General features: G+C 46.2%; 2 protein-coding genes across 5 annotated transcripts in view; one reads left to right on the top strand and one right to left on the bottom strand.

Annotated features, from left to right (window-relative positions):
• APPL1 (adaptor protein, phosphotyrosine interacting with PH domain and leucine zipper 1) overlaps nucleotides 1-23,552 on the bottom strand; it is a 110,145-nt gene that overhangs the window by 2,935 nt on the left and 83,658 nt on the right. For 2 of the 3 annotated variants that reach the window (XM_033925882.1, XM_033925881.1), the window contains exons 19-20: nucleotides 16,721-16,867; nucleotides 6,288-6,338 (exon numbers count right to left, since the gene is read on the bottom strand). In XM_033925882.1, the coding sequence (XP_033781773.1) occupies nucleotides 6,288-6,338; nucleotides 16,721-16,867 (198 nt within the window). Of the gene's footprint in view, nucleotides 1-6,287; nucleotides 6,339-7,521; nucleotides 8,111-16,720; nucleotides 16,868-23,552 lie in introns of those variants that run through there. The other variant, XM_033925883.1, reaches the window with a different exon arrangement.
• The window catches only part of ASB14 (ankyrin repeat and SOCS box containing 14), a 94,025-nt gene that overhangs the window by 52,442 nt on the left and 18,031 nt on the right, over nucleotides 1-23,552 (top strand). The gene's annotated exons all lie outside the window — the stretch shown is intronic.

Below are 23,552 nucleotides of genomic sequence, written 5' to 3'. Positions count from 1 at the left end.
GCACTGGTCCATGGACCGGTGGTTGAAGAACACTGCTCTATAATAATCTTCTAAGCGCGCATGCGCACTTAGGAGGATGTGCTACCTGATTCGTGCTGTGTCCCTCCGTGGCTGTATTTGGTGGCTTGATGAGGCGTGCGGGGCAACTTACAACGGTGGCGGAGCGGTGGCTTGAGGCGTGTGCGCCGGCTTAGACAGCTGTCGGTGCTGGAGGAATTTGAGTGGCGGTTTAGGAACGGCTGGAGGGGGGTCGTGATGGTACTGCAGGTGAAAGGGGTCTGCTTTGGGGGGGAAGACAGAAGGGGGCCACGGAGAGACAGTCAGAGAGTGGGAAAGGGGACTGCTTTGGGGGGAGGGGTGTGCTGGGGGCAGACAGCTTTGCTCTGGGGGGGGAAGACAGAAGGGGGCCACAGAGAGACATGCGGGGAAAGGGGGCTGCTTTGGGGGGAGGGGTGTGCTGGGGGACAGACAGCTTTGCTCTGTGGTGGGAAGACAGAAGGGGGCCACGGAGACAGTCAGGGAGAGGGAAAGGGGACTGCTTTGGGGGGAGGGGTGTGCTGGGGGGTACTCAGCTTTGCTCTGGGTGGGAAAGACAGAAGGGGGCCACGGAGAGACAGTCAGGGATGGCACAATAGAAAAATATAGGCAGGGGGCCAGAGAGAGACACAGAGAGACATACAGAAAGAAAGACAGAGAGAAAGACAGAAGTGTGTGTAGATTCATCTGCAGGCACTCTTAAGGACTCGACTCCTTGTATTGAATGACCAAGTTGAGCTCGAGGCACTGCCAAGGACTCAACTCCTTGTAATACTGCTGAGTGCTCAGGCTAGACTGCAGGAAGCAGAGTAGAGACAGGAGTGAATTGGGCAAGCATGTTACCAAACTCCTGATGCAGAATAGTTGCCAACATATTCTGCAAAACCGGCACCGAGACCATTGAATCCGATACATTTGGTTTGGCTATAGTCTCTGAGGAAGATGACCTCGAAGAAGAAAGATGCCTCGATTTTGAGACATGTTTCTTGAGAAGCTTCAAAACCACCGGTTCTAAGGGTGGCATGTCCGGAGGAGTTGGCTTAGCTATCTTACCTGAGGGAGACAGTGAAGATAATGGCTCCTCAGGGGAAGATTTAGCCGATTTCCCCAAAGACGAGGACATTCCAAACGAGGAAGGTTTGATTAAGGTCAAGGTGAAAGGTGGTAGCCCCGTAGAAGACTTGACTGGGGTCAGGGTTGGAATCGGAGTAAGGGCCGCTGAATATTTTTTCTACCTGAACTCGATGACGTTTAAGGGCTCGAGTTTGAAGTGTAGCACAGTGGGCACAAAACTCCGGGCGATGGTCAGGTCTTAAACACTGTACACCACTTGTATAGGTCAGTGAGAGAGATCACGCGCTGGCACTGGCTACACTTCTTGAAGCCTGTGACCAGCTGGGACATAGAATGAAAAACAGCCGCAGCTAAATTGAAGCCAGCCGGCTGAGGCCGTGGGTTAGGCCCTGCCGTGACATGAAGAAAAAAGAAACAAAAATTATTATATATATTTTTTTTTTAGAAAATGAAACGCGCAATAAACAGCGACCCTGTAAAGAAAAAAACACAAGCCATGGTGAGAGAAGGCACGAGTAGAACTAAGTCCAACACAGAGCGTTGAAACGAGGATTGAGGAGATGCGCACCCTACATCAGGTGGGATGGCTCTCGCATATGCGCGGTGCAGCAGTTGCAAACTTTCTAAAAGTTTTATAAGCAAGTCTGCTTGTGATCCTGTCCGTATCGGGGCTCTGTGGATGACGTCACCCACATACGAGAATATGCTGCCTGCTTGTCCTGGGATAATATTGCTACTCCTTGGGTTTTGGCCAGGTATTAGTGACCTGGATTGGCCACCGTGAGAACGGGCTACTGCACTTGATAGACCTTTGGTTTGACCCAGTAAGGCTAGTTCTTGCCTTTCTCTTGTACTGAATAGGAAATAGTCTCATATGAAGGAGGTCCTTGTAGGACATAGGGATGGGCTGGAAGGTATTATGGTTTACAAGTTCCTCTTAGAGAAAGAGTTGCCCTAATAGTGACTAAGGTTCTTTGAAATTATCTACAATAGTTCAGGATTGAAGTTGTAGTGGTAGTAAAATGGCTCTTCTGGGATTCTGAATTAGAGAGCTGCACGGGGGCGACGGGAATCCCACGAGGGTTCCCCTTCGGGTCACGGGGATCCCGTGGGGATGCCCCCTCGTGGTCTCGGGGATCCCACGGGGTTGGATGCAATTCGAGCCGTGAGGCTCATCTTCTTTTCCTACCTGCCCTGCAGCAGCACACAGAGCCGACCGGAAGTCTTCCCCAATGTCAGTGCTAACGTTGGAGGGAGGGCTTTGCGTCAGTTACGTGCCAGCATGTAGGGCAACGAGCCCTGCACGCTGCACGTGACTGACGCAAAGCCTTCCCTCTGACATCAGCGCTGACCACGGGGGAAGACTTCCAGTCGGCTACGTGCTGCAGGGCAGGCAGGAAATAGAAGATGAGCCTTGTGGCTTGAGCTACCTCTCAGAGAAAGTTGCTGAAAAGTAATTTGCTGGAAGATGAGGGCTGGACACAAACGTCGGAGGCAAACGCAGGACAGAAGGGGGTTGAACGTGGGAGGCAAATGCGGAACAGAAGGGGGTCGAACGTGGGAGGAAAACGCGAGACACAAAAGTGGGGAGGGAGTGCGTTTTTGGACACAAGGCATGAACTTGGGAGAGAGAATGGAGGAATGGAGGGAAAGAGATATTGAAATGGGGTAGGGAATGGAAAGGGAGAATAGGGTGTGGGTGTGTCAGTGAGAGGGAAAGAGAAATGGTCGTGTACATGGGGAATGGAAGAACATAAGAACTGCCATCTCCGGAACAGACCCTGGGTCCATCAAGTCCGGTGATCCGCTCACAAGGAGGCCCACCCAGGTGTAACCTGGTGAAAACTTAGTCACCCGTATCCCTCTATGGGCCTTTCGAGGAGATGTGCATCTAACTTGCCCTTAAATCCTAGAATGGTGGTTTCCGCAGCAATCTCCACCGGGAGAGCGTTCCAGGTGTCCACCTCTCGCTGTGTGAAGCAGAACTTTCTGGCATTTGTCCTGGGCTTGTCCCCCCTCAGCTTCAGTCCTGGGCTCACACTGTGCAGATGAAACTGAACGAACCTAAAACAAAACTTCTCTGGCTCGGCCCAAAACTGGACCAACTGCCCACCTCCATCTCACTGTCCTCGGGCCCCACTTTACATCTGGAATATTCAAGTAAAGTTCTGGGAGTCATAATTGACTCTACACTTTCCCTCAACGATCACCTCAACTCCCTAGTAAAAAAATGTTTCTTCAACCTCCACATGCTACGGAAAGTGAGATCCTGCTTCCATCAAAAACACTTTGCCGTCCTAGTACAATCCATCATCCTTGCCAGACTGGATTACTGCAACTCTATCTACCTAAGCCTAACAAAGAAAAACCTTCAAAGACTCCAGCGGATTCAGAATACCGCTGCCAAGCTTATTTTTGCAAAAAGCAAATTCAACCATGTCTCACCGCTTCTGTCCAAGCTCCACTGGCTGCCGATAATCTCCAGAGTCCACTTCAAATGTGCCTGCCTCACTTTCAAGATCCTACACGGCATCCTCCCTCCCCTCATCCCTCTCGCTTGGAACTCCTCCAACCCCAATTCCACCAGATCCACCCAAAAAATGAAACTTTCCTTTCCCTCGCTAAAAGGCGTTTCCCTTGTAGGAAAACTCGGTTCCTCTCTCTCTTTAAGATTCACTGAGCTCTGGAACAACTTACCTCCCCTCTCAGGATTCAGAGCTCTCTCCAACTCTTCCGTAAACATCTGAAAACCTGGTTATTCTCAAAAACGTAACTCCTCCTCCCTCTCTGATCATTTTAGTCCTCTAAATCTTTTCTCCTCTTTTTGCCCCCTCTGGAGTTCCTTTCTACCCTAACTCTTGTTAACCGTGTCGAGCTTTACGAATGTAGAGATCATGCGGTATACAAGGTTTAGATTAGATTAGACCTCTTGTCCTAGTCACATTTGACATCATAAATAACTTTTTGTCCTGCTCTATTTGGTCATAGGGAGGGAATGAGGTACAGATGATAGGGAAGAGAAAGATGAGAGGGAGAAATGTTGTGGTAGAAAGGGAACAGTGGGACAGATTGAAAGGGATGCATGGGAGAGGGGTGATAGAAGGAGAAATGTTGGGCATGGGGCTGGTGGGCAGGGGCGAAAGATACTGTACATGGTCCTGGGGATGAGAGATAAATGCTGGACCATGGTAGGAGGAACCAATGGACAGCAACAGAAGATGGGAAAGCGGAAAATAGAAACTGGGACCAACTTTATGGAAAAATAAGTCTCCAGACAATAAAGGTAAAAAACGGAATTTATTGATTAAAATATGTTAGCTTTGAGAAATGTAAATAGCAGATGTCTTTGTATTGCGTTCAAAAGAAAAGGAAATGCATTTCTGGTTTATTTCTACAGTGTTGAAGTACTTGCTGACCCTTGCTGTGGCTGGTGGGGATCCCCAAGCACTGCCAGCAGAGAACCTCCTCTAGAGATGGCCAGAACTCCCCTCCACCAAGCACAGCAATCACTGGTAGCATCCATGAGCTACTGAGGTGCCAGCATCTGTGACTCAGGGACGCTACTGCTGCCTGCCAAACTTGGCAAAAGGGACCCATGGCCAACTGCAAAGGAAGTCCTCAGCTGACAGCTTGGGGGTTCTCATCAGCTGAGTATTTATATTTTATATTTACATTAGAGGCTCTGGTAGAAACCCGTTTACAAAGTATGTATTCTTCCCAATTAATATTTCCAAATTAATAAAGTGTCTTTGCTTATTTGTAAATGGGTCTCTACCAGAGCCTTTAATTCAGTAGCATAATTAAATGAAATAACTACCGTATTTGCCGGCGTATAAGACGACTGGGCGTATAAGACGACCCCCCAACTTTTACAGTTAAAATATAGAGTTTGTTATATACTCGCCATATAAGACTACCCCTTCTTCCGCACACCTTCTGCACAACAAATAAAACTTAAAAGAACATCAGAATTTATTTCAACAATTTTAATTAATTCACTAAAGCTGAATAGAACAATAAACCCATGGGAGCTGCCATGCTATTTGTTTTCTAAACTGTTAACCAAACTGAAACTGTCAATGATAGAAGGAAGATAACACATAGAGGGAGAGAGCAAGTGCCGGGCAAGTCCCTAGCAAGTTTGCTGGCATGACAGTTTCCCTTTAAAAGCCTTCAAAAGCCTCCTGTTCGCCCCCGCAACTTCCTTAAGGGCTAGACTCCACACACGGCCGCATGTGCGAGAGACGTAGTAAAGATTAAAGGGGTGGGGCCAGAGCGCCGCTGCTTCCCGCTGCGCAGGATGAAGGAGCTGGCACCCTTGTCACACTGATGTCCCGCCATGGCCCCGCTGATGTCCCGGCAGGTTTACTAGTACCGTAAGCACCGTAAGGAGGTAAGGAAGGAGATGTTAGGGCATGTAAAGTAAGGGCATGTAAACAGTACCCGGCGTATAAGACAACCCCCGACTTTGGGGAGGATTTTAAGGTACTGAAAAGTCGTCTTATACGCCGGCAAATACGGTATTTCTGAAGTTTATAGGGATGGGCGAGGACGGAGGGGATTCCTCGCGGGGATGGGTGGGGACAGAGGGATTCCTCATGGGGACGGGTGGGATTTTTTGGGGACGGGTGGGATTTCTGTCCCCGCGCAACTCTCTATTCTGAATCCAAGAAGGGCAAAAGAGAAATTACAGATCCTGGAGAGATAGTGACTGTGTCACCACCCTATGCCTGAATGAATTGTTCCTGAGCTACTGACATCCAAGCTTTTTGATACATTCAAACCAACAATAGTGTACATTAGTTTTATCTCTTACAAGATGTTATTTTTAATCCAGCATTTTCAAGATAAGCATCTACATGGTTCTTCAAAAAATAATGTAAGAAATATGTAGAGAAAAAGGCATAAAGCTGCCTTTAAAATATACCCCTCAGGATATAGCAGAATTCTGCACATGCTGTGCAAAATTCAATACAGACATGGGCAGTAGAGGAAGTGAACAGCTGCACAGCGGGTCACTTTCTCCTCCTGCACTGTCTTTGGCTCGATTATTTATGTAAACCACTATCTCACATGTGCAGAATTCTGCCAAAAGTAAAAATACTATTATGAAGGATCAGGGATGTGTCCCTAAGGTACCAATAAATGACAGAAATGTTTTCCTTTTATGCTCTTACCAATTCTGCATGAAGGGCTATCTGTTTAGCCAATCCAACAGAGTCACAAATCTACAAAGAACAATACAGACAACTGTATAAGTTATGCAAAACTAATCAAGATAACTCTTCAACAAGTATGAGCCATCTTGAGGCAGGAAATGAAGGTTCAAAGAGGATAGAAAAAAACTTTTCATTTCAGTTTACTGGTAGCAAAAAACAGGCCAATTATATATAGAAACAAAACGAAATCATACACTTTCCTACAAAGTTAATGACATTAGTAAATTATCAAGGTAAATATTTTTCAGAGCATGATCTAGTGTGGTGGTTTCAAACTCAAACCTTTTGCAGGGCCACATTTTGGATTTGTAAGTACTTGGAGGGCTGCAGGAAAAATGTCGACTTATTAAAGAAATGACAATTTTGCAAGAGGTAAAATTCTTTATAATTTATAAATTTTTCCTTTAACTGTTAAATTTTCATGGTTTTATATGTCAGTGTTTAATAAATTATCTCCAGAACATCTGTATCCACAGTTTTTGTTTTTCATCAGTGGATTGTTTTCACTGTGGATCATTGGGTCTCTCCATTTTCCTTTGGTTGTGCTGCATTTCTTTAATAAGACACTAATTATCTTTTCTGCGGCCCTCCAAGTACCCTATTTTTTCTGCGGCCCTCACAGTTAAAGGTTAAAATCTTTCCTTTCTCAAAACTGACACATTTCAATCACTATATTGAAAATAAAATTATTTTCCCTACCTTTGTTGTCTGGTGACTTTATTTTTCTGTGCTTTTAACTATGTTTCCAGGGCCTTCTTGTCCTATGAATGTTTTTCTCTCCATCTTCACTTTCTGCCTTACATCCATCTTTGGCATTAACTTAACATTCAATTTTTCCATGTTTCTGCTTTCTTCTCAAAATCTATTTTTCCATGTCTTACCTTCCTTCCCTCCCTATTTCCACGGTCTGCCATCTCTCTCCTTCCTCCTTCCTTCCTGGTCTGGCATCTGTCTCCTTCCCTCCCCCCCATACCCTGGCATCTCTCCCTACCCCTTTATAGTCTGGTATCTCCTTCTTTCCTTTCCTCAGACTTGGCATCTCTCGTTCCTCTCCATTCCCTTGTCTTCTTTCTCCCTCCTTCCCTCTCTCTCCCCAATTGAGTGCAGCAGCAGCAGCAGCATTTCCCTCCCCCCTTCCCTGTGCTGCTGCAGCATTTCTCTTCCCCCTTCCCTGTGCTGCAGCATCCCCCCCTCGTGCAGCAGCATTTCTCTTCCTCCTCCCTCCCTGGACGCGATGATCGAGAGTCGGCTCTATTGCTGCTGTCTTTTTTCCATTCCAAGCTGCAGGTGGCGGCTCCTCGCATGATCTGCGCCTGTGTCGGAAGCCTCTCTGATGTCACATCAGAAAGAACATCCAACAAAAGTTTTCTTGCCATATAAAGTAGCGAAGAACTGCATATTAATGATAACACACTGGGGATATCTCAGAACGCTACTCTGATAATTTTTATGTCAGGGTAGCAGCACTCCTCACCAACTTCACCTGTACGTGTGTTAACTTTATATCTCCCTTATTTTATATAGATCTCTAATTTGTATTATAGCTCATTTTAATTTAGTTTTATTTTTTTATGAAGCTTTTTATGAAACTTTTTTTGTGTATATATATTCATTCTTTACATTCCACATTCATATATCTTCATGAACTATTTCTTTTAAACGTTTTAATCCTTAAAGGTCAGAAATGCACTTAGCTTTCATGTAGCATTGTTCAACTGTATATTATACTGCCTCCCATCGACGCGTTTCAGATCTTCTTCAGGACGGGGCTAGTACTGTCACTAAATCAAAACAGCAAACATGCTTCATATTAATGCACTGTAAATTACGATTGTATCCCTTGATACATTTAGTTGTTCATATTAATGCACACCAAACCTCCGCATTTTCCATCATTCATAAATAGTTCAAACCCACTAACCTGATAGGTTTCTCCTTTCCATTCATCTCGCGACCATTGTAGCAGTTAAATATGGCCTCGGCGTCCTTCACAAACTTTTTATACTCCTCCCCCCTGGCGTCACTAGGCTAGCAAGCCAACCCCAAATCATCATCTCACTCTACATCTTTAATTAAAGGGCTCAACATCCAAACTGAGCCCGAATCCAAATCTCTAACCCAAGACAGAGTAAAGCGAACCCCATTCATATGCTCAATCAGCCAGCACCATCCAATCGCTCGTTTCGTTTAACCCACTAGGATGCATGCTATCCAACTCATACATCCATCGTAATTCCTTCAGGTTAGTGGGTTTAAAATATTTATGAGTGGAAAATGCGGAGGTTTAGTGTGCATTAATATGAAGCATGTTTGCTGTTTTGATTTAGTGACAGTACTAGCCCTGTCCTGAAGAAGATCTGAAACGCTTCGATGGGAGGCAGTACAATATACAGTTGAACAATGCTACATAAAAGCTAAGTGCATTTCTGACCTTTAAGGATTAAAACGTTTAAAAGAAATAGTTCATGAAAATATATGAATGTGGAATGTAAAGAATGAATATATATACACAAAAAAAGTTTCATAAAAAATTAAATTAAATTAAATTAAAATGAGCTATAATACAAATTAGAGATCGATATAAAATAAGGGAGATATAAAGTTAACACATGTACAGGTGAAGTCGGTGAGGAGTGCTGCTACCCTGACAAAAATTATCAGAGTAGCATTCTAAGATATCCCCAGTGTGTTATCATTAATGCACAGTTCTTCGCTACTTTATATGGCAAGAAAACTTTTGTTGGATGTTGAATAGAGCTTGCCATTAGCCTGTTCAATAGTTGAATAACATCAGAGAGAAGGCTTCCAACACAGGCGTGCATCGCACGATGAGCCCCCACTTGTGGTTTTGAATGGAAAAAAGACCACAGCAAGGGCGCCGACTCTCGATCATCACATCAAGACCGCGGGCTGTATATTAGTACCTGGGGGGGGGGGCCGCATGCGGCCCACGAGTTTGAGACCGCTGATCTAGTGGTACTATTCTCTTTAAAGAAAAAAGTACCAGATCAGGGCAAAAAAGCTGTATTCACCTTCCACTACAACTACAAAGAGGGTTTTCAAAGGCCTCCAAAGTCTGTGACGAGAGCTTCCAGGTCAGTAACCTAGCAGAACCACTACTAGCTCACTTGAGCCCCTATGACTAAAGCACAGTAAGGTTCTGCAATTCCTGCAAATGCCTGCATTAAAAATTCTGGGACCATCACCAAGCTAAGAGAGTTACTAGGCAGTTAACACAGTCACTACAATGCACAGAATGCACAGTGACAATTTGTGATGTAATCAGCTACAACTCTTGAGGTTATGTTAATTTATCTTCGTTATCAGCTATGTTAACAGTTAAGGTGCTATACCCACACATTAAAGTCATTTTCTATGCTAGCTATTTAACATACATAGGTACCACCCTTAAAAAGCACAGTTACTTACTATAACAGGTGTTATCCAGGGACAGCAGGCAGATATTCTCACATATGGGTGACAGAGCCCCGGTACAGACCACTTTAAAAGTGCATCACCACTTTAAAGTTCGCGATAGCCCGAACTGTGCATGCGCGAGTGCCTTCCCACCCGACGTGGTCGCGCAGTTCCTCAGCCAGCTAAGAAACCAACCCAGGGAGGAGGGTGGGTTATGAGAATATCTGCCTGCTGTCCCTGAATAACACCTGTTATGGTAAGTAACTGTGCTTTATCCCAGGACAAGCAGGCAGCATATTCTCACTGATGGGTGACCTCCAAGCTAACAGAAATGGGATGGTGGGAGTGTTGGCCTTTAGGAAAATAAATTTCTTAATACAGATTGGCCGAAGTGCCCATCCAGTCTGGAGAATGATGAAAAACTGTAAAGGGTGGATCTGCTACTAAGGCTTGTAACTCACTGACCTTCCTGGCAGAGGTGAGAGCAATAAGGAAGACCACTTTCCAAATGAAAACTTGAGATGAATTGTGGCCATTGGTTCAAATGGTGGTTTCATCAAACTGGAAAGAACCACATTAAGGTCCCAGACGACAAGTGGAGACTTGAGACGTGGTTTGACATTGAAAAGCCCCTTCATGAACCTGGAGACCAAAGGATGAGTAGTAAGAGGCTTTCCCTCTACTGGTACGTGAAAAGCAGTAATAGCACTGAGATGTACTGTGTGGATGTAGATTTAAGCCCAAAGTCCGACAGGGAAAGAAGATAATCCAACACCAACTCCACTGCAAAGGAAGTGGGATTGTGATGATGAAGTAGACATGAGGAGGAAAACCCAGTCCACTTCTGTTGGTAACATTGCTGAGTGGCTGGTTTCCTGAAGGCATCAATAATATGTCGAACAGGCTGAGAGAGACGTAATTCAGAAGAGATCAGCCCGAGAGAAACCAAGCTGTCAGGTGTAATAATAATAATAATTTATCTATAATAATAAAATGCTAAGCGTGCATGCGCACTCCTACCGCCGTGTTCCCTGATCCCTGATCTGTAGGTCTGTGGTCGGCAGGAATGCGCATGGGCGCTTACAACGGATCTCTCTCTCGCAGACCCCAAGGTGGTGTGTGGGCTTGTAGGCTCCGGATGTCTTACACTTGACGGAAAAGTTTATTTTTAAGTTCAAAGCCGCCACCGCCGCAGCTCCTCTCTCGAGCCACACCGGCGTCGGAGAAGGCTTCCGATGCAGGCGGGGATCGAGAGAGGAACCGCAACGACGACTTTGAACTAAAAAATAAACTTTGTAAAACAACTAAGGGAGCCGTTCAGAAAGCATCGCACACCTCCTCGATGCACCCGAACCCCCGTTGATCCTCCCATCGCGGACTGACCCTCCCATCCCTTCCCGCTGTCTGACCGGCTCACTTAGTCCCTTGCCGCCCCCTTCCCTTCCCGCGGTCCTGACAAACCTGCCAACTCCAGCAGCATCTGCAGCACTCTACACACGCTGCTTCGGGGCCTTCTACTGCCCTGATTTGCTCTGCTGCGTCTCTGATGATGGGGGGGGGCAACAAGGGACTAAGGGAGCCGGCCAGACCGCGGGAAGGGAAAGGGGGGTAGGGGAAAACGCTGCTGCTGCACAGGGAAGTAGGGGAGGGGGAGGGGGATGCTGCTGCAGCTGCTGTACAGGGAAGAGGGGGGGAGGGAAATGCTGTTGCTGCTGCACAGGGAAGTGGGGTGGGGGAGGGAAATGGAGGGGGAGGGAATGCTGCAGCAGCTGCTATATAGGGAAGTGGGGGGAAGGAAATGCTGTTGCTGCTGCACAGACAAATGGAGGGGGAGGGAATGCTGCTGCTGCACAGGGAAGTGTGGGGGGGATCGAAATGCTGCTGCTGCACAGGGAAATGGGGTGGGGGAAATGCTACACAGGGAAATGGAGGGGGGAGAGAAATTCTGCTGCATAAGGGGCAAGACAGACAGCAGGAGGGAGGGAGACAGAAAGAAAAGAAGAAAGACACAGGGGCAGGGAGAGACACAGAAAGACAGACAGACAGACAAAGGGGGCTAGGGAGAGAGACAGACAGAAAGAAAGACAGCGGGAGGAAGAGAGACAGAAATAAAGAAAGACAGACAGACATATATTTTAGCACCCGTTAATGTAACAGGCTTAAATACTAGTTTTTAATATACCGCCAGACCAGAAATGGCTCTAGGAAGTTCACAAGTAAAGCTGAACATGCAGCGAAAAATACATTTCAAAGTTGAAATACATCAGATAGTAAAGCATAAAAATACATAATATTTTAAAAGACAATAAAGTGCATTAGGATACAAATTTATCAAATAATTGTGTCTTCAATAATTATCTAAAATAGAAATAAGAAGCTCCTAGCATAATTTTTCCAAACCAAACATTCAATTTAGCAGCCTGAAAAGAGAGGGTTCTCTCAAGAAACCTCTTATAACAACATAATTTAACAGAAGGGTATGTGAACAAATGAACTCTACGTGTAAACTTAGTTGAATGGTTCAAAGAAAAATGGAAGACAAGGTAGCCTGGAGACATGCCAAAGATTGATTTATAACAAATACAAGCAAATTTAAACAAAACTCTGAGGGCATAAAACATTATTCTGAGTTCCAGGAGATTGATGTGAAATTTTCGTTCCCTGGCGGTCCAAAGACCCCAAGTCTGAAGATCGTCCATATGAGCCCCCCAGGCATAAGGGGATGCGTCTGTCGTGATGACCTTGTGATGGGTTAAATGGAAAAGGAGACCTCTGGATAGATTGGAGGAGGTCATCCACCATTGAAGCAACTGCAGAAGAGATGATGTCACAGATATATGTTGTGAGAGGTGATTGGTCACTTGAGACCATTGAGAGACTCAGGTCCACTGAGGAGTGCGAAGATGTAGCCTTGCCAGTGGTGTCAGATGGACAGCGGAAGCCATGTGGCCTAGAAGAACCATCATGTGTCTGGCCGAGATGGACTGAAGAGGAAGCAGTTGCTGACACAGACGTATGAGAGCTTGAAGGTGATCTGGAGGAAGAAAGGCTCTCATGAGGGTGGTGTCTAGGATTGCCCCAATGAACTGCAGACATTGAGTCGGAATGAAATGTGATTTGGGGAAGTTGACTTCGAATCCCAGGATTGGAAGAAAAGAAATGGTCTGAGATATTGCTTGGACCACTTTCTGAGACGACAGAGCCTTGATCAACCAGTCGTCCAGATAAGGAAAGACTTGAAGGCTGTTCGAACGGAGAGATGTGGCCACCACTATCAGGCACTTTGTGAAGACTCTGGGAGAAGATGCCAGGCCGAAGGGAAGAACCTTGTTCTGGTAATGGCATGGACTGATTTGAATCCGGAGGTACTTTCTGGAAGCCGGATGAATTGGAATATGTGTGTAGGCTTCCTTGAGGTCCAGAGAACATAGCCAGTCATTCTGATTGAGGAGAAGATAAAGCAGGGTGAGAGATAACATCCTGAATTTCTCTTTTGAGTAGAAATTTATTGAGAGTTCTGAGATCCAGGATGGGTCTCAGTCCTCCGGTCTTCTTGGGAACTAAGAAGTAACAGGAGTAGAATCCTTGCCGCTGCTGAGAGGGAAGAACTTCCTCGATAGCTTTCAGCAGGAGAAGGGATTGTACCTCCTGAAGAAGGGATGACTGCGCAGGGTCCAAAGCAGACTCAGAGGATGGTCTGGAGGAAGGGTGTGGAAATTGAGAGTATAACCCTGACGAATGATGTTGAGGATCCAAAGATCTGATGTGATGAGCTCCCAGCGAGCTATGTAAAAAGATGGCCTCCAATGGGCTGAGGCAAAGGTTGTAGAATGGTGACGTTGGCTATGTTCTGAAGGAACATGCCAAAAAGGCTGAGGAGCCTTCTGAGTAGCAGGCTGTTGCTTTCTCTGTCTCCTTGGTTGAGGTGGAACAGGAACTGTGGATTTTGGAGCAAATCTTCTTTGATAGGAAAATTGTGGCTTGAAAGGACGAGCAGGAAGAGGTTTCTTTTTGGGTTTCACCAGAATGTCCCATTGGGTTTCATGCGTGGACAATTTCTGGGTAGTAGTATCAGTAGAGTCACCAAAAAGTTCGTCCCCTAGGCAAGGAGCATTGGCCAACCTGTCCTGATGATTAACGTCCAGTTCAGAGACTCAAATCCAGGCTAGACGTCTCATGGCAACTGACATTGCTACTGCCCGGGAAGTGAATTCAAAAGTGTCATAAATGGAACGAACCATATACTTACGAAGCCGCAGCAGGTCAGCCATGAAGAGTTGAAAATCAGGAAGCTTACGTTCTAGTAGGTATTTTTGGAACGTAGAGACTTGCTTCATGAGCTGTTTCATGTAGAGAAAGAAATGAAACGTGTAGTTACCAGACCAGTTGGCTATCATAGCATTTTGGAAGAGTCTCTTGCCAAACTGGTCCATGGTCTTGCCCTCTCTGCCAGGAGGGACAGAGGCATACACACTAGTCCCCGAGGATTTCTTTAAGGTAAGTTCAACAAGGAGAGACTCATGAGGAAGCTGGGCTTTATCAAAACCTCAAATAGGATTACCCTATACAAAGAGTCCAACTTATGAGGAGCCACTGGAATGGTAAGTGGCCTTTCCAAGTTTTGTAAAAGGTCTCCCGTAGAATGTCATGAATAGGGAGCCTGAGGAGTTCCTTAGGTGGCTGAGCATAATCTAAAGCATCCAGAAACTCCTTAGACCTTTAGAGTCAGCTTAAAGAAGACTGGACATGGCCTCAGACATTTCTCTCAAAAATTTAGAAAACAAAGATTTCTCAGTCAAAACAGGAAGCTCTTGAGAAGGTTGGTGAAGAAAATCCTCTTCTGAAGAGCCGGCATGGTCGGATAGAACAGGCTCGGGATCTGAATCATCCAAGAGATCTGAATCTCAGGTCGTTCAACGCCGAGGAAGCAGCACCGAAGGTTGAAGGTATTTCAACTTCTGCAAGACTTTTCCTGACCTCATCGGTGTCGAGTCAGGAGATGTCTGAGTTGAAAAAGACTGGTGCCGATGACTAGTAGGTGTTGGTTCTTGGTGAAGCAGTGGAGATTCCATGACTGTCTCAACTGGTGTTGAAGGCTCAGACCAGACTGGCACCGGTGGAGTCGATGTCAACATGGGAAAAACTTGAGTTGGGATCAAAATTTGCAACTGGTCCTGTAAATCATCCCTAAGCAACTCCTAAACTAAACCTTAAGTTTATATCTCCATGGATGTTGTGGAGCTCGGCACGGTTTACAAGAACTTAAAATATAGGAAGAAAAGGAAAAAAAAGGTTTACATGAACTTATATATAGAAGAGAAGAGTAAGGGGGGATAGAATTACATTTTAGTGAAAAGCCAGGTTTTCAGTTGCTTGCGGAATAATTGGAGGGAGCCCAGGTTCCGCAGCGGGGTAGTAAGGTCGTTCCAAAGGCCTGTGATTCTGAAGAGAAGGGATTTTCCTAGTTTGCCTGCATAGCGAATACCGTGTAAAGAGGGGAAGGATAATTTATACCTTTGGGCGGGTCTGAATCACCAGTATCTTCAGTGCGGTTCTATGCTCCGGTGATGAGGAGGCCAAAGTCGAGGCACTCACCAAAATCGGAGCGGAACATTTTTTGGGTTTCCTTGAGGTCGGCAGGACTTGGCTCACTGCTGCTTTGACCTGAGGCCCAGAAGTGGTAGGGGAAGGCTTCCTAGCCGGCTTATCCACTAAGTTGCGACACCAGAGTTAACGCTGGTGTTGTCTTGGGTAGTGTGGTCTTGGGTGTCGCAGACAGTGTCAGAGATGAACTTGGCTCCGAGTCCATTGCAGCGCCGAATAGTAGTCTTTGCTGAAGGGTGCGTTTCTGAAGGGACGAGCAACGGGAGCAAGAGTTGGCACGGTGCTCGGGTCCTAGACACTGCAAGCACCAGCGGTGAGGGTCAGTTAACGAAATGGCCCGAGCACAGCGAGCGCACTTTTTGAAAAGTGTCAACAGACGGGACATGGACAGGAAGACAGCCGTTGACAAATCGAACTCTATGGCAAAAAGAGTCCATAAGGCCCAAGTGGGCCAGAGCCCGCAACGGGAAAATAAAATAAAAAAATACTGTTCTTTTTGGGTTTTTTTTAAAAAGAACAAAAAGAAACAAATTATGACAAAAAAGTCACAATCCGTGAGAGCGGGAAGGCAAGCGAAGAAAAATAAACTTCAACAGAAGCTGAAGCGCGTCTTACTAGCTCTGTAGAAACTAGAAAACTGAGGGACCGCGCGACCACATCGGGCAGAAAGCCACTCGCGCATGCGTGGTTTGGGCTATCGTGAACTTTCTAAAGTCTTAAAATGGCGATGCATTTTTAAAATGGTGAGTACCGGAGCTCTGTTGGTGACATCATTAAAACGTGAGAATATGTTGCCTGCTTGTCCTGGGATAAAGGAGTTGTACTATGCATGTTCATAGATCGCATGGTAGATAACCTTGCCAAGCTGCGATTCAACATTCAAGTGTAACATAAGTGTGTTTCAAAACACAATATTAAGCATTCTTTCTTCTCACAGATTTCATATGAACTTTTGAGTCTATATAGTCCTTCTCACCCCATAGCCAATTCTCCATGCCCCATTCATTTTCTCTCGGCCATCCCTGATTATCTTTCCTTTCCCTATATTTGATGGTTGACCTCCAGAGCCATTGCAAGGATATTTGGCAATCGAGGCAAATCTTTACTATTGCAATTCTGACCCTTCTTGCAACCTACCAGCTAAGCATAGAAATCTTAACCCAGTATTTTCCCCAGTTGCTCTTCTACTATTGCCAGCAAGAGGAAGGGTATTAATTAAATGATGTGAAAATTATGCAAATATACAGCAGAATTTCTGAAACTTAGGTACAAAAATTCTCCCTCTTGCCAGAGAATCTAGTATTGAGCTAGTGCTGAAAACCAGTTACAAAACAGGGTATGCGCATATGATTTGTAAGTAACTCAAATACCTTTTCTCCTTCGTTGTTTGATTCAAATATATAGCAGACAGAGCTTGGACGACCCTCAATTCTTCCGCCTGCGGTACGAAGTACAAATCCAAAAAGGCGCTTATTTTCCTGGTGTGTGGCATATAAGACCACATTGGGCAAAGGAAACTGCATAAATAAATCAAAGTGTCTTTAATGTATTTTTTTTTTTTTATTGCAGTCCAAATTCTACTTTTCCTTCAGATGTAGTGTCTTACAATGTCTCCAAATGGTTTTGTACATGCCATGAGACTAATTAGCCTCACTCCTAAGCCAGGGTAATTAAAGTATGATCTTGATTAGATAATATCCCAGATGTGTACAAAACCTTAGTGCAAAATCCTAAACTCCTCACATCCAATATCCAATCCCCAGCTCCTCAGAAGTGCCACCTGGGCTCATAGATTTTCATTGCCCTATGCTTTATGTACTATCTCTTCACTGGAGCTATTTAGCTTTAATGATAAACTTATTTTATTGATTTTATAACACCCCTTTGGGCATGCTTAGTTTATAAAAGTACTTAGCATTTAGTGTGGTCTTCCTTTCAGGAATATAGGAGCCAACATGTTTCACCCAAACTGGGTTTTTTCCAAGGCTTATCATCCCTATTAAAAAAAGAAACAAACCATTATCATTTTAGTTTTAAAATCATTTAATATACTAATAGCCTTACTTTAAATCACACCACAAACTCAAGTGTCAAAAAAGTGGTATACATTATTACCAACAAATTCATACCTTATTTAAACTTTACGCCGTCATACTGGACCACTGAATTTAATTCAATATGACCGCGGCGTCTTTCTCTCCCTTATACCCCCCGGTATTGATCAGCTGACAATTACATCATTACGCTACAGCTAATCGATACCGGGGGAGTATAAGGGAGAGAAAGACGCCGTGGCCATATTGAATTAAATTCAGTGGTCCGGTATGACGGCGTAAAGTTTAAATAAGGTATGAAGCAGTTGGTTATAATGTATACCACATTTTTATAACTGTGAGTTTGGGGTGTGATTTAAAGTATGGACATTAGTAAATGATTTAAAAAGTCAGCTAAACTAAGCTAGCTGAGCCACTGCCATTGTTCTTAATTCTCCTGGCCCTAGAAAAATACTAGAACCCGCAGAAAAAAATCAAAATCTGCCCTTGAGCAAAAACCCGCAATCACTGAACAAAGACAGATAGGGTGGGGAACTATACCAGTCTACAGGCTAACAGAAAGAAAATTAGTAGGTAAGAACCTAACTTCTCCTTCTGTATTGCCTGGTAGACCAATATAATTCCTTATGGATGGGATGTAACAAAGTAGTACTCATCAAGGGTGGGACCCCCAAAGGGCTGACATCAGAACACGTTCACCGAATACCACATCCCAACGCGCTTAAACATCCACACGATAGTGTCTGAGAAATGAATGCAGAGAAGACCAAACTGCAACCTTGCAAATATCCACTGGAAGCACTAGAGAAGACTTAGCACAAGAAACTGCCTGACCCCAAGTGGAATGAGTTTTGAGAAATTCTGGACCAGGCTTCTTCTTCAGAAGATAAGCGGAAGCAATAGTTTCCTTGATCCAGCGCGCAATAGTAGCCTTAGAAGCGCCATCCCCCTTACAAGGACCCGCTAGAAGGAGAAAGAGATGATCTGATTTCCTGAATCCTGGTTCCTCTGCACATAAGAGCGAAGGACCCAACTGACATCCAACTTGTGCAGCTGTCTCTGCTCAGAAGAGCCCTTCCGACAACCCAACACCGGGAGGACTACAGATTGATTGACATGAAAAGGAGAAACCACTTTTGGCAGAAAAGAAGAAAAAGGTCTCAAGACAATCTGCTCCCTAAAAAACTCCAAGAAGGGAGCCCGACAAGAGAAAGCCTGCAGCTCAGAAACACGTCTAGCTGAAGTAATGGCCACCAAGAAGACTGCCTTAAGAGTAAGGTCCTTCAAAGAGCAGTCACCCAACGGTTCAAAAAGAGGGAGCACCAGAACGGACAGAGCCAGATTCAGATCCCAAGATGGAACAGAAGGTCGTATGGGAGGCCTGAGCAACTTGGCCTCCCGCAAGAAGCGAATCACATCAGGAATGGTAGTCAAACCTTTCAAGAACCCCCGAAAGAAAGACAAGGCCACAAGCTGAACCCAGAGAGAAGACCAAGCCAATCCCCTCTCCAGGCCATCCTGCAAGAACTCTAAGATGTTAGGCAGGGAAGCGTAAAAAGAGACCACGAATATCACACCACTCCTCAAATAGACGGCAAACCCTCACATAAGCCCGAGAGGTGGAAAGCCTCCAGAACCCCAAGAGAGTTGAGATCACTTGATCTGAATACCTCTTCTTACCTAGGCAACCCCTTTCAAGAGCCACGCCTTAAGACAAAAGAACATAAGAATTGCCGCTGCTGGGTCAGACCAGTGGTCCATCGTGCCCAGCAGTCCGCTCACGTGGCAGCCCTCTGGTCAAAGACCAACACCCTAACTGAGACCACTAGCTCTACCTGCATACATTCTGGTTCAGCAGGAACTTGTCTAACTTCGTCTTGAATCCCTGGAGGGTGTTTTCCCCTATGACAGACCCTGGAAAAGCGTTCCAGTTTTCTACCACTTTCTAGGTGAAGAACTTCTTTATGTTCGTACGGAATCTATCGCCTTTCAATTTTAGAGAGTGCCCTATTGTTCTCTCTACTATTCCCTTCAGTACCTTGAATGTTTCGATCATGTCCCTTCTCAATCTCCTCTGTTCGAGGGAGAAGAGGCCAAGTTTCTCTAATCTTTCGCTGTATGGCAACTCCTCCAGCCCCTTAACCATCTTAGTCGCTCTTCTCTGGACTCAAGTAGTACTGTGTCCTTTTTCATGTACGGCGACCAGTGCTGGACACAGTATTCCAGGTGAGGGCACACCATGGCCCGGTACAGCAGCATGATAACCTTCTCTGATCTGTTCGTGATCCCTTTATCATTCCTAGCATTCTGTTCACCCTTTTCTCCGCCGCTTCACATTGCGTGGACGGCTTCATCGACTTGTCGATCAGAACTCCCAAGTCTCTTTCCTGGGAGGACTCTCCAAGTACCGCCCAGGACATCCTGTATTCGTGCATGAGATTTTTTGTTACCGACATGCATCACTTTACACTTATCCACATTGAACCTCATCTGCCATGTCGATGCCCATTCCTCGAGCCTGATTATGTCACGTTGCAGATCTTCTCAATCCCCCTGTATCTTCACTTCTCTGAATAACTTCGGATCGTCCGCAAATTTAATCACCTCACGCGTCGTACCTATGTCCAGATCTTTTATAAAGATGTTGAACAGCACGGGTCCAAGCACCAAGCCCTACGGCACCCCACTGGTGATGCTCTTCCAGTTCCAAATATTGTCCATTTACCCCCACTCTCTGTTTCCTATGCTCCAGCCAGGTTTTAATCCACGTATTTCACCCTCGATTCCATGGCTTTTAATTTTCCAAAGTAGTCGTTCATGCGGAACCGAGTCAAACGCCTTCTGAAAATCCACATATACAACGTCAACCGGGTCGCCCTTGTCTATCTGCCTGTTTACTCCCTCGAAGAAGTGCAGCAAGTTTGTCAAACAAGATCTGCATTTGCTGAAACTGTGCTGGCTGATCCTCATCAGACCATGTCCGTCAAGGTGATCAATGATGCGGTCTTTATCAGTGCCTCTACCATCTTTCCCAATACCGAGGTCAGACTCACCGGTCTGTAGTTTCTCAAGTCTCCCCTCAAACCTTTTTTGAAGATCAGCATAACATTCGCTACCTTCCAATCCTCCGGAATCTTTCTCGATTTGATCAACAGATTGGCTATTACCGGTAGTTCAAGCAGTTCAGCTATAATCACATTCAGTTCCTTGATGACCCTTGGATGGATACCATCCGGTCCCGGGATTTATTGCTCTTAAGCCTATCAATCTGCCTGCATACCTCTTCTAGACTGATTGTCAACCCTGTCAGTTTTCCGTTTTCACTTACAGTATATAGCCTGATGGGTTCCGGTATGCTGTGTATATTCTCTTTGGTAAATACAGACGCAAAAAATGTGTTCAGTCTGTCAGCGATTGCTTTGTCCTCCTTTAGCGCTCCTTTTATTCCTTGGTCATCCAACGGTCCCACCACTTCCTTCGCGGCTCATTTCCCCTTAATATATCGAAAGAACAGATTGAAGTTTTTTGCCCGGATTGGACATGGAACCCTGAGTTAGAAGGTCATCTAAGAGAGGCAAAGGCCAATCCGAAGCCACCAGAACCACAAGGCCCGGTTGGTGAAGTATGCGGAGAAGAACTCTGCCCACGGAGGGAACACGTACAACAGCCCTTCTGTTGACCATGGTTGAACCAGAGCATCCAGGCCCTCGGCCTGATCGTCTCTGCGACGACTGAAGAAGCGGGATGTTTTGGCGTTGACACTTGTGGCCATCAGGTCCATGAGGGACTGATCCTAAGACAGCACTATCAACTGAAAGGCCACAGGGCTTAGACACACTCTCCAGGATCTAGCACGTGACAACTTAGGAAATCCACTTGAACATTCTCCACTCCGGCTATGTGGAATGCTGATATTTCTTGAAGGTGCAACTCTGCCCAGAACATGAGTAGTCTCGCCTCCTGTGTCACCAAAGTGCTCCTGGTGCCCTCCTGATTAACATAGACCACCTCCGTGGCATTGTCCGATAGAACCCTGACTGACTTGCCCATCAGAAAGGACTGGAAAGCTAGCAAAGCCAGACAGATGGCTCTGGTCTCCAAGACATTGAGCGACCAAAAAGCCTCCTCCATGGACCAGGTGAGTGACCTAGACACTGAGCCCCCCAACCAAGACTGGCATCCTTGATCAGCACCGTCCACTGCGGCTGATCCAGACTCGCCCCTTGTACAAGATGGGGAGTCTGGAGCCACCAACAAAGACTGCCCCGAGCTAAGCCCGGAAGAGGAACAGGGTGATCCAGACTGTGCCTCTGAGGTGACCACCCCCGAAGAACAACATACTGAAGAGGACGCATGTGGACCCGCGACCACCTCACTACATCAAGGAAAGCCGCCATCGACCTCAAGAATTGGAGGCAATGCTGCACTCGAGGACACTGGGACACCATAAGCAGGTGAATTTGAGATTGCAATTTGCTTCCCCAGGCCTCCAGAAGGAAGACTTTCCCCAAGGAGGTGTCAAACAGCACCCCTAGATATTCCAGGCGCTGAGATGGAGACAACCGGATCTTGGCAAGGTTGACTACCCATCTCAGCGACTGCAGAAACTCCACCACCCGAGCCCTGACCCGGGTGCTCTCCTGGAACGACTTGGCTTGAATCAACCAGTTATCCAGGTAGGGATGAACAAGAATGCCCTCTTTTCGCAACGTCACAGCAACGACCACCATCACCTTGATGAACGTCCGCAGAGCTGTGGCCAGACCAAAGGGAAGTGCACAGAACTGATAATGCTGCCCTAAGATCGCAAAGCACAGGAAGCGATGATGGGATGCCCAAATAGGAATGTGAAAGTAGGCCTCGGTCAGAAACTCCCCTGGCTGAACCGCCAGAATCACAAACTGCAGTTTCCACGTGGAAGGAAGGCATGTGAAGAGCCCTGTTGACCCCTTCAAATCTAGGATGGGCCGAAATGTCCCTTCTTTCTTTGGCACCACAAAGTAAATCAAGTACCAACCTGTGCCCCACTCCTGCGGGGGAACTGGAACCACCGCATGGAGATCTAACAATCTTTGAAGGGTCTGGCGAAAGGCCTGCTGCTTCCACACCACCTGCGAGGGAGAAGCGAGAAAATGGTCTGGCAAGGAATAGGCGAACTGCAGAGCATAGCTGTCTCAATTCGCCTCCAGAACCCACTGATCGGACGTGATGTCTGCCCACTTCAGATAAAAATCCCGTAGCGGGGCACTCACCAGAACCAAGATGGGTGCCGGCAAGGAGTCATTCGCAGAATGGACAGCATGGGCGCTACCCTGGCGGGCACCACAAAAGGACTGCATGCGCTGGAAGAACCTGCCTCTAGAGAGCCCAGGAGACTGAAAAGAGGCAGCCCCTCGACCATGGCGGAAACGGTGGAAATCACGCCCATGAGCAGCGCCACCTCGAGACAGCAGCCTAGGCCTATCCTCAGGCAAATGAGGTACTTTAGAATCAGTGAGAGTCTGGACCAACCTGTTCAGGTCCTCACCAAACAAAAAATAATCCTTTAAAAGGAAACTTTGTCAACTTTGGATGTCGAATCCACCGACTAAGCATGAAGCCACAAGGTACAGCGTGCTGCCACTCCAAAGGCCAAGGACTTGGCAGAAGCTCACAAGAGGTCATACATGGCATCCAGAGAAAAGAAGCACTCAATTCAATTTTGGCAACTTCTTGCTTTAGCAAATCCCAATTCTCAGATTTACTGTCAAGCACATGCTGAGCCCAACGAAAACACGCTCAAGCCACCAAACCGCCACACATAGGCACCTGGAGCAACAGAGCTGTCACATCAAAACTCTGTTTAAGGAGGGACTCCAACTTATGCTTTAACAGGTCCTTCAAAGCCGCACCGCCCTCAACAGGCACGGTATGCCGCTTAGAGATGGCCGAGACAACCGCGTCCACCACGGGCGACTTCAGATTATCCCTATCCCATTCAGGAATAGGATACAGGTGGGCCATGGAGTGCGCAAAACGAAAAGGGGCTTCCAGTACCTGCCACTGTGCGAGCATAATATCCCGAATATCCTGATGCATAGGAAAAGAGCGGGAAGCAGAGCAGATCCCCTTAAGCAAGAGGTACACCGTATGCGGGAGCTCCGACATG

Source organism: Geotrypetes seraphini, chromosome 17 (genome assembly GCF_902459505.1).
Source record: "Geotrypetes seraphini chromosome 17, aGeoSer1.1, whole genome shotgun sequence".
NCBI classification, from domain to species: domain Eukaryota; kingdom Metazoa; phylum Chordata; class Amphibia; order Gymnophiona; family Dermophiidae; genus Geotrypetes; species Geotrypetes seraphini.
This window is presented reverse-complemented; position numbering and strand designations above follow the sequence as displayed.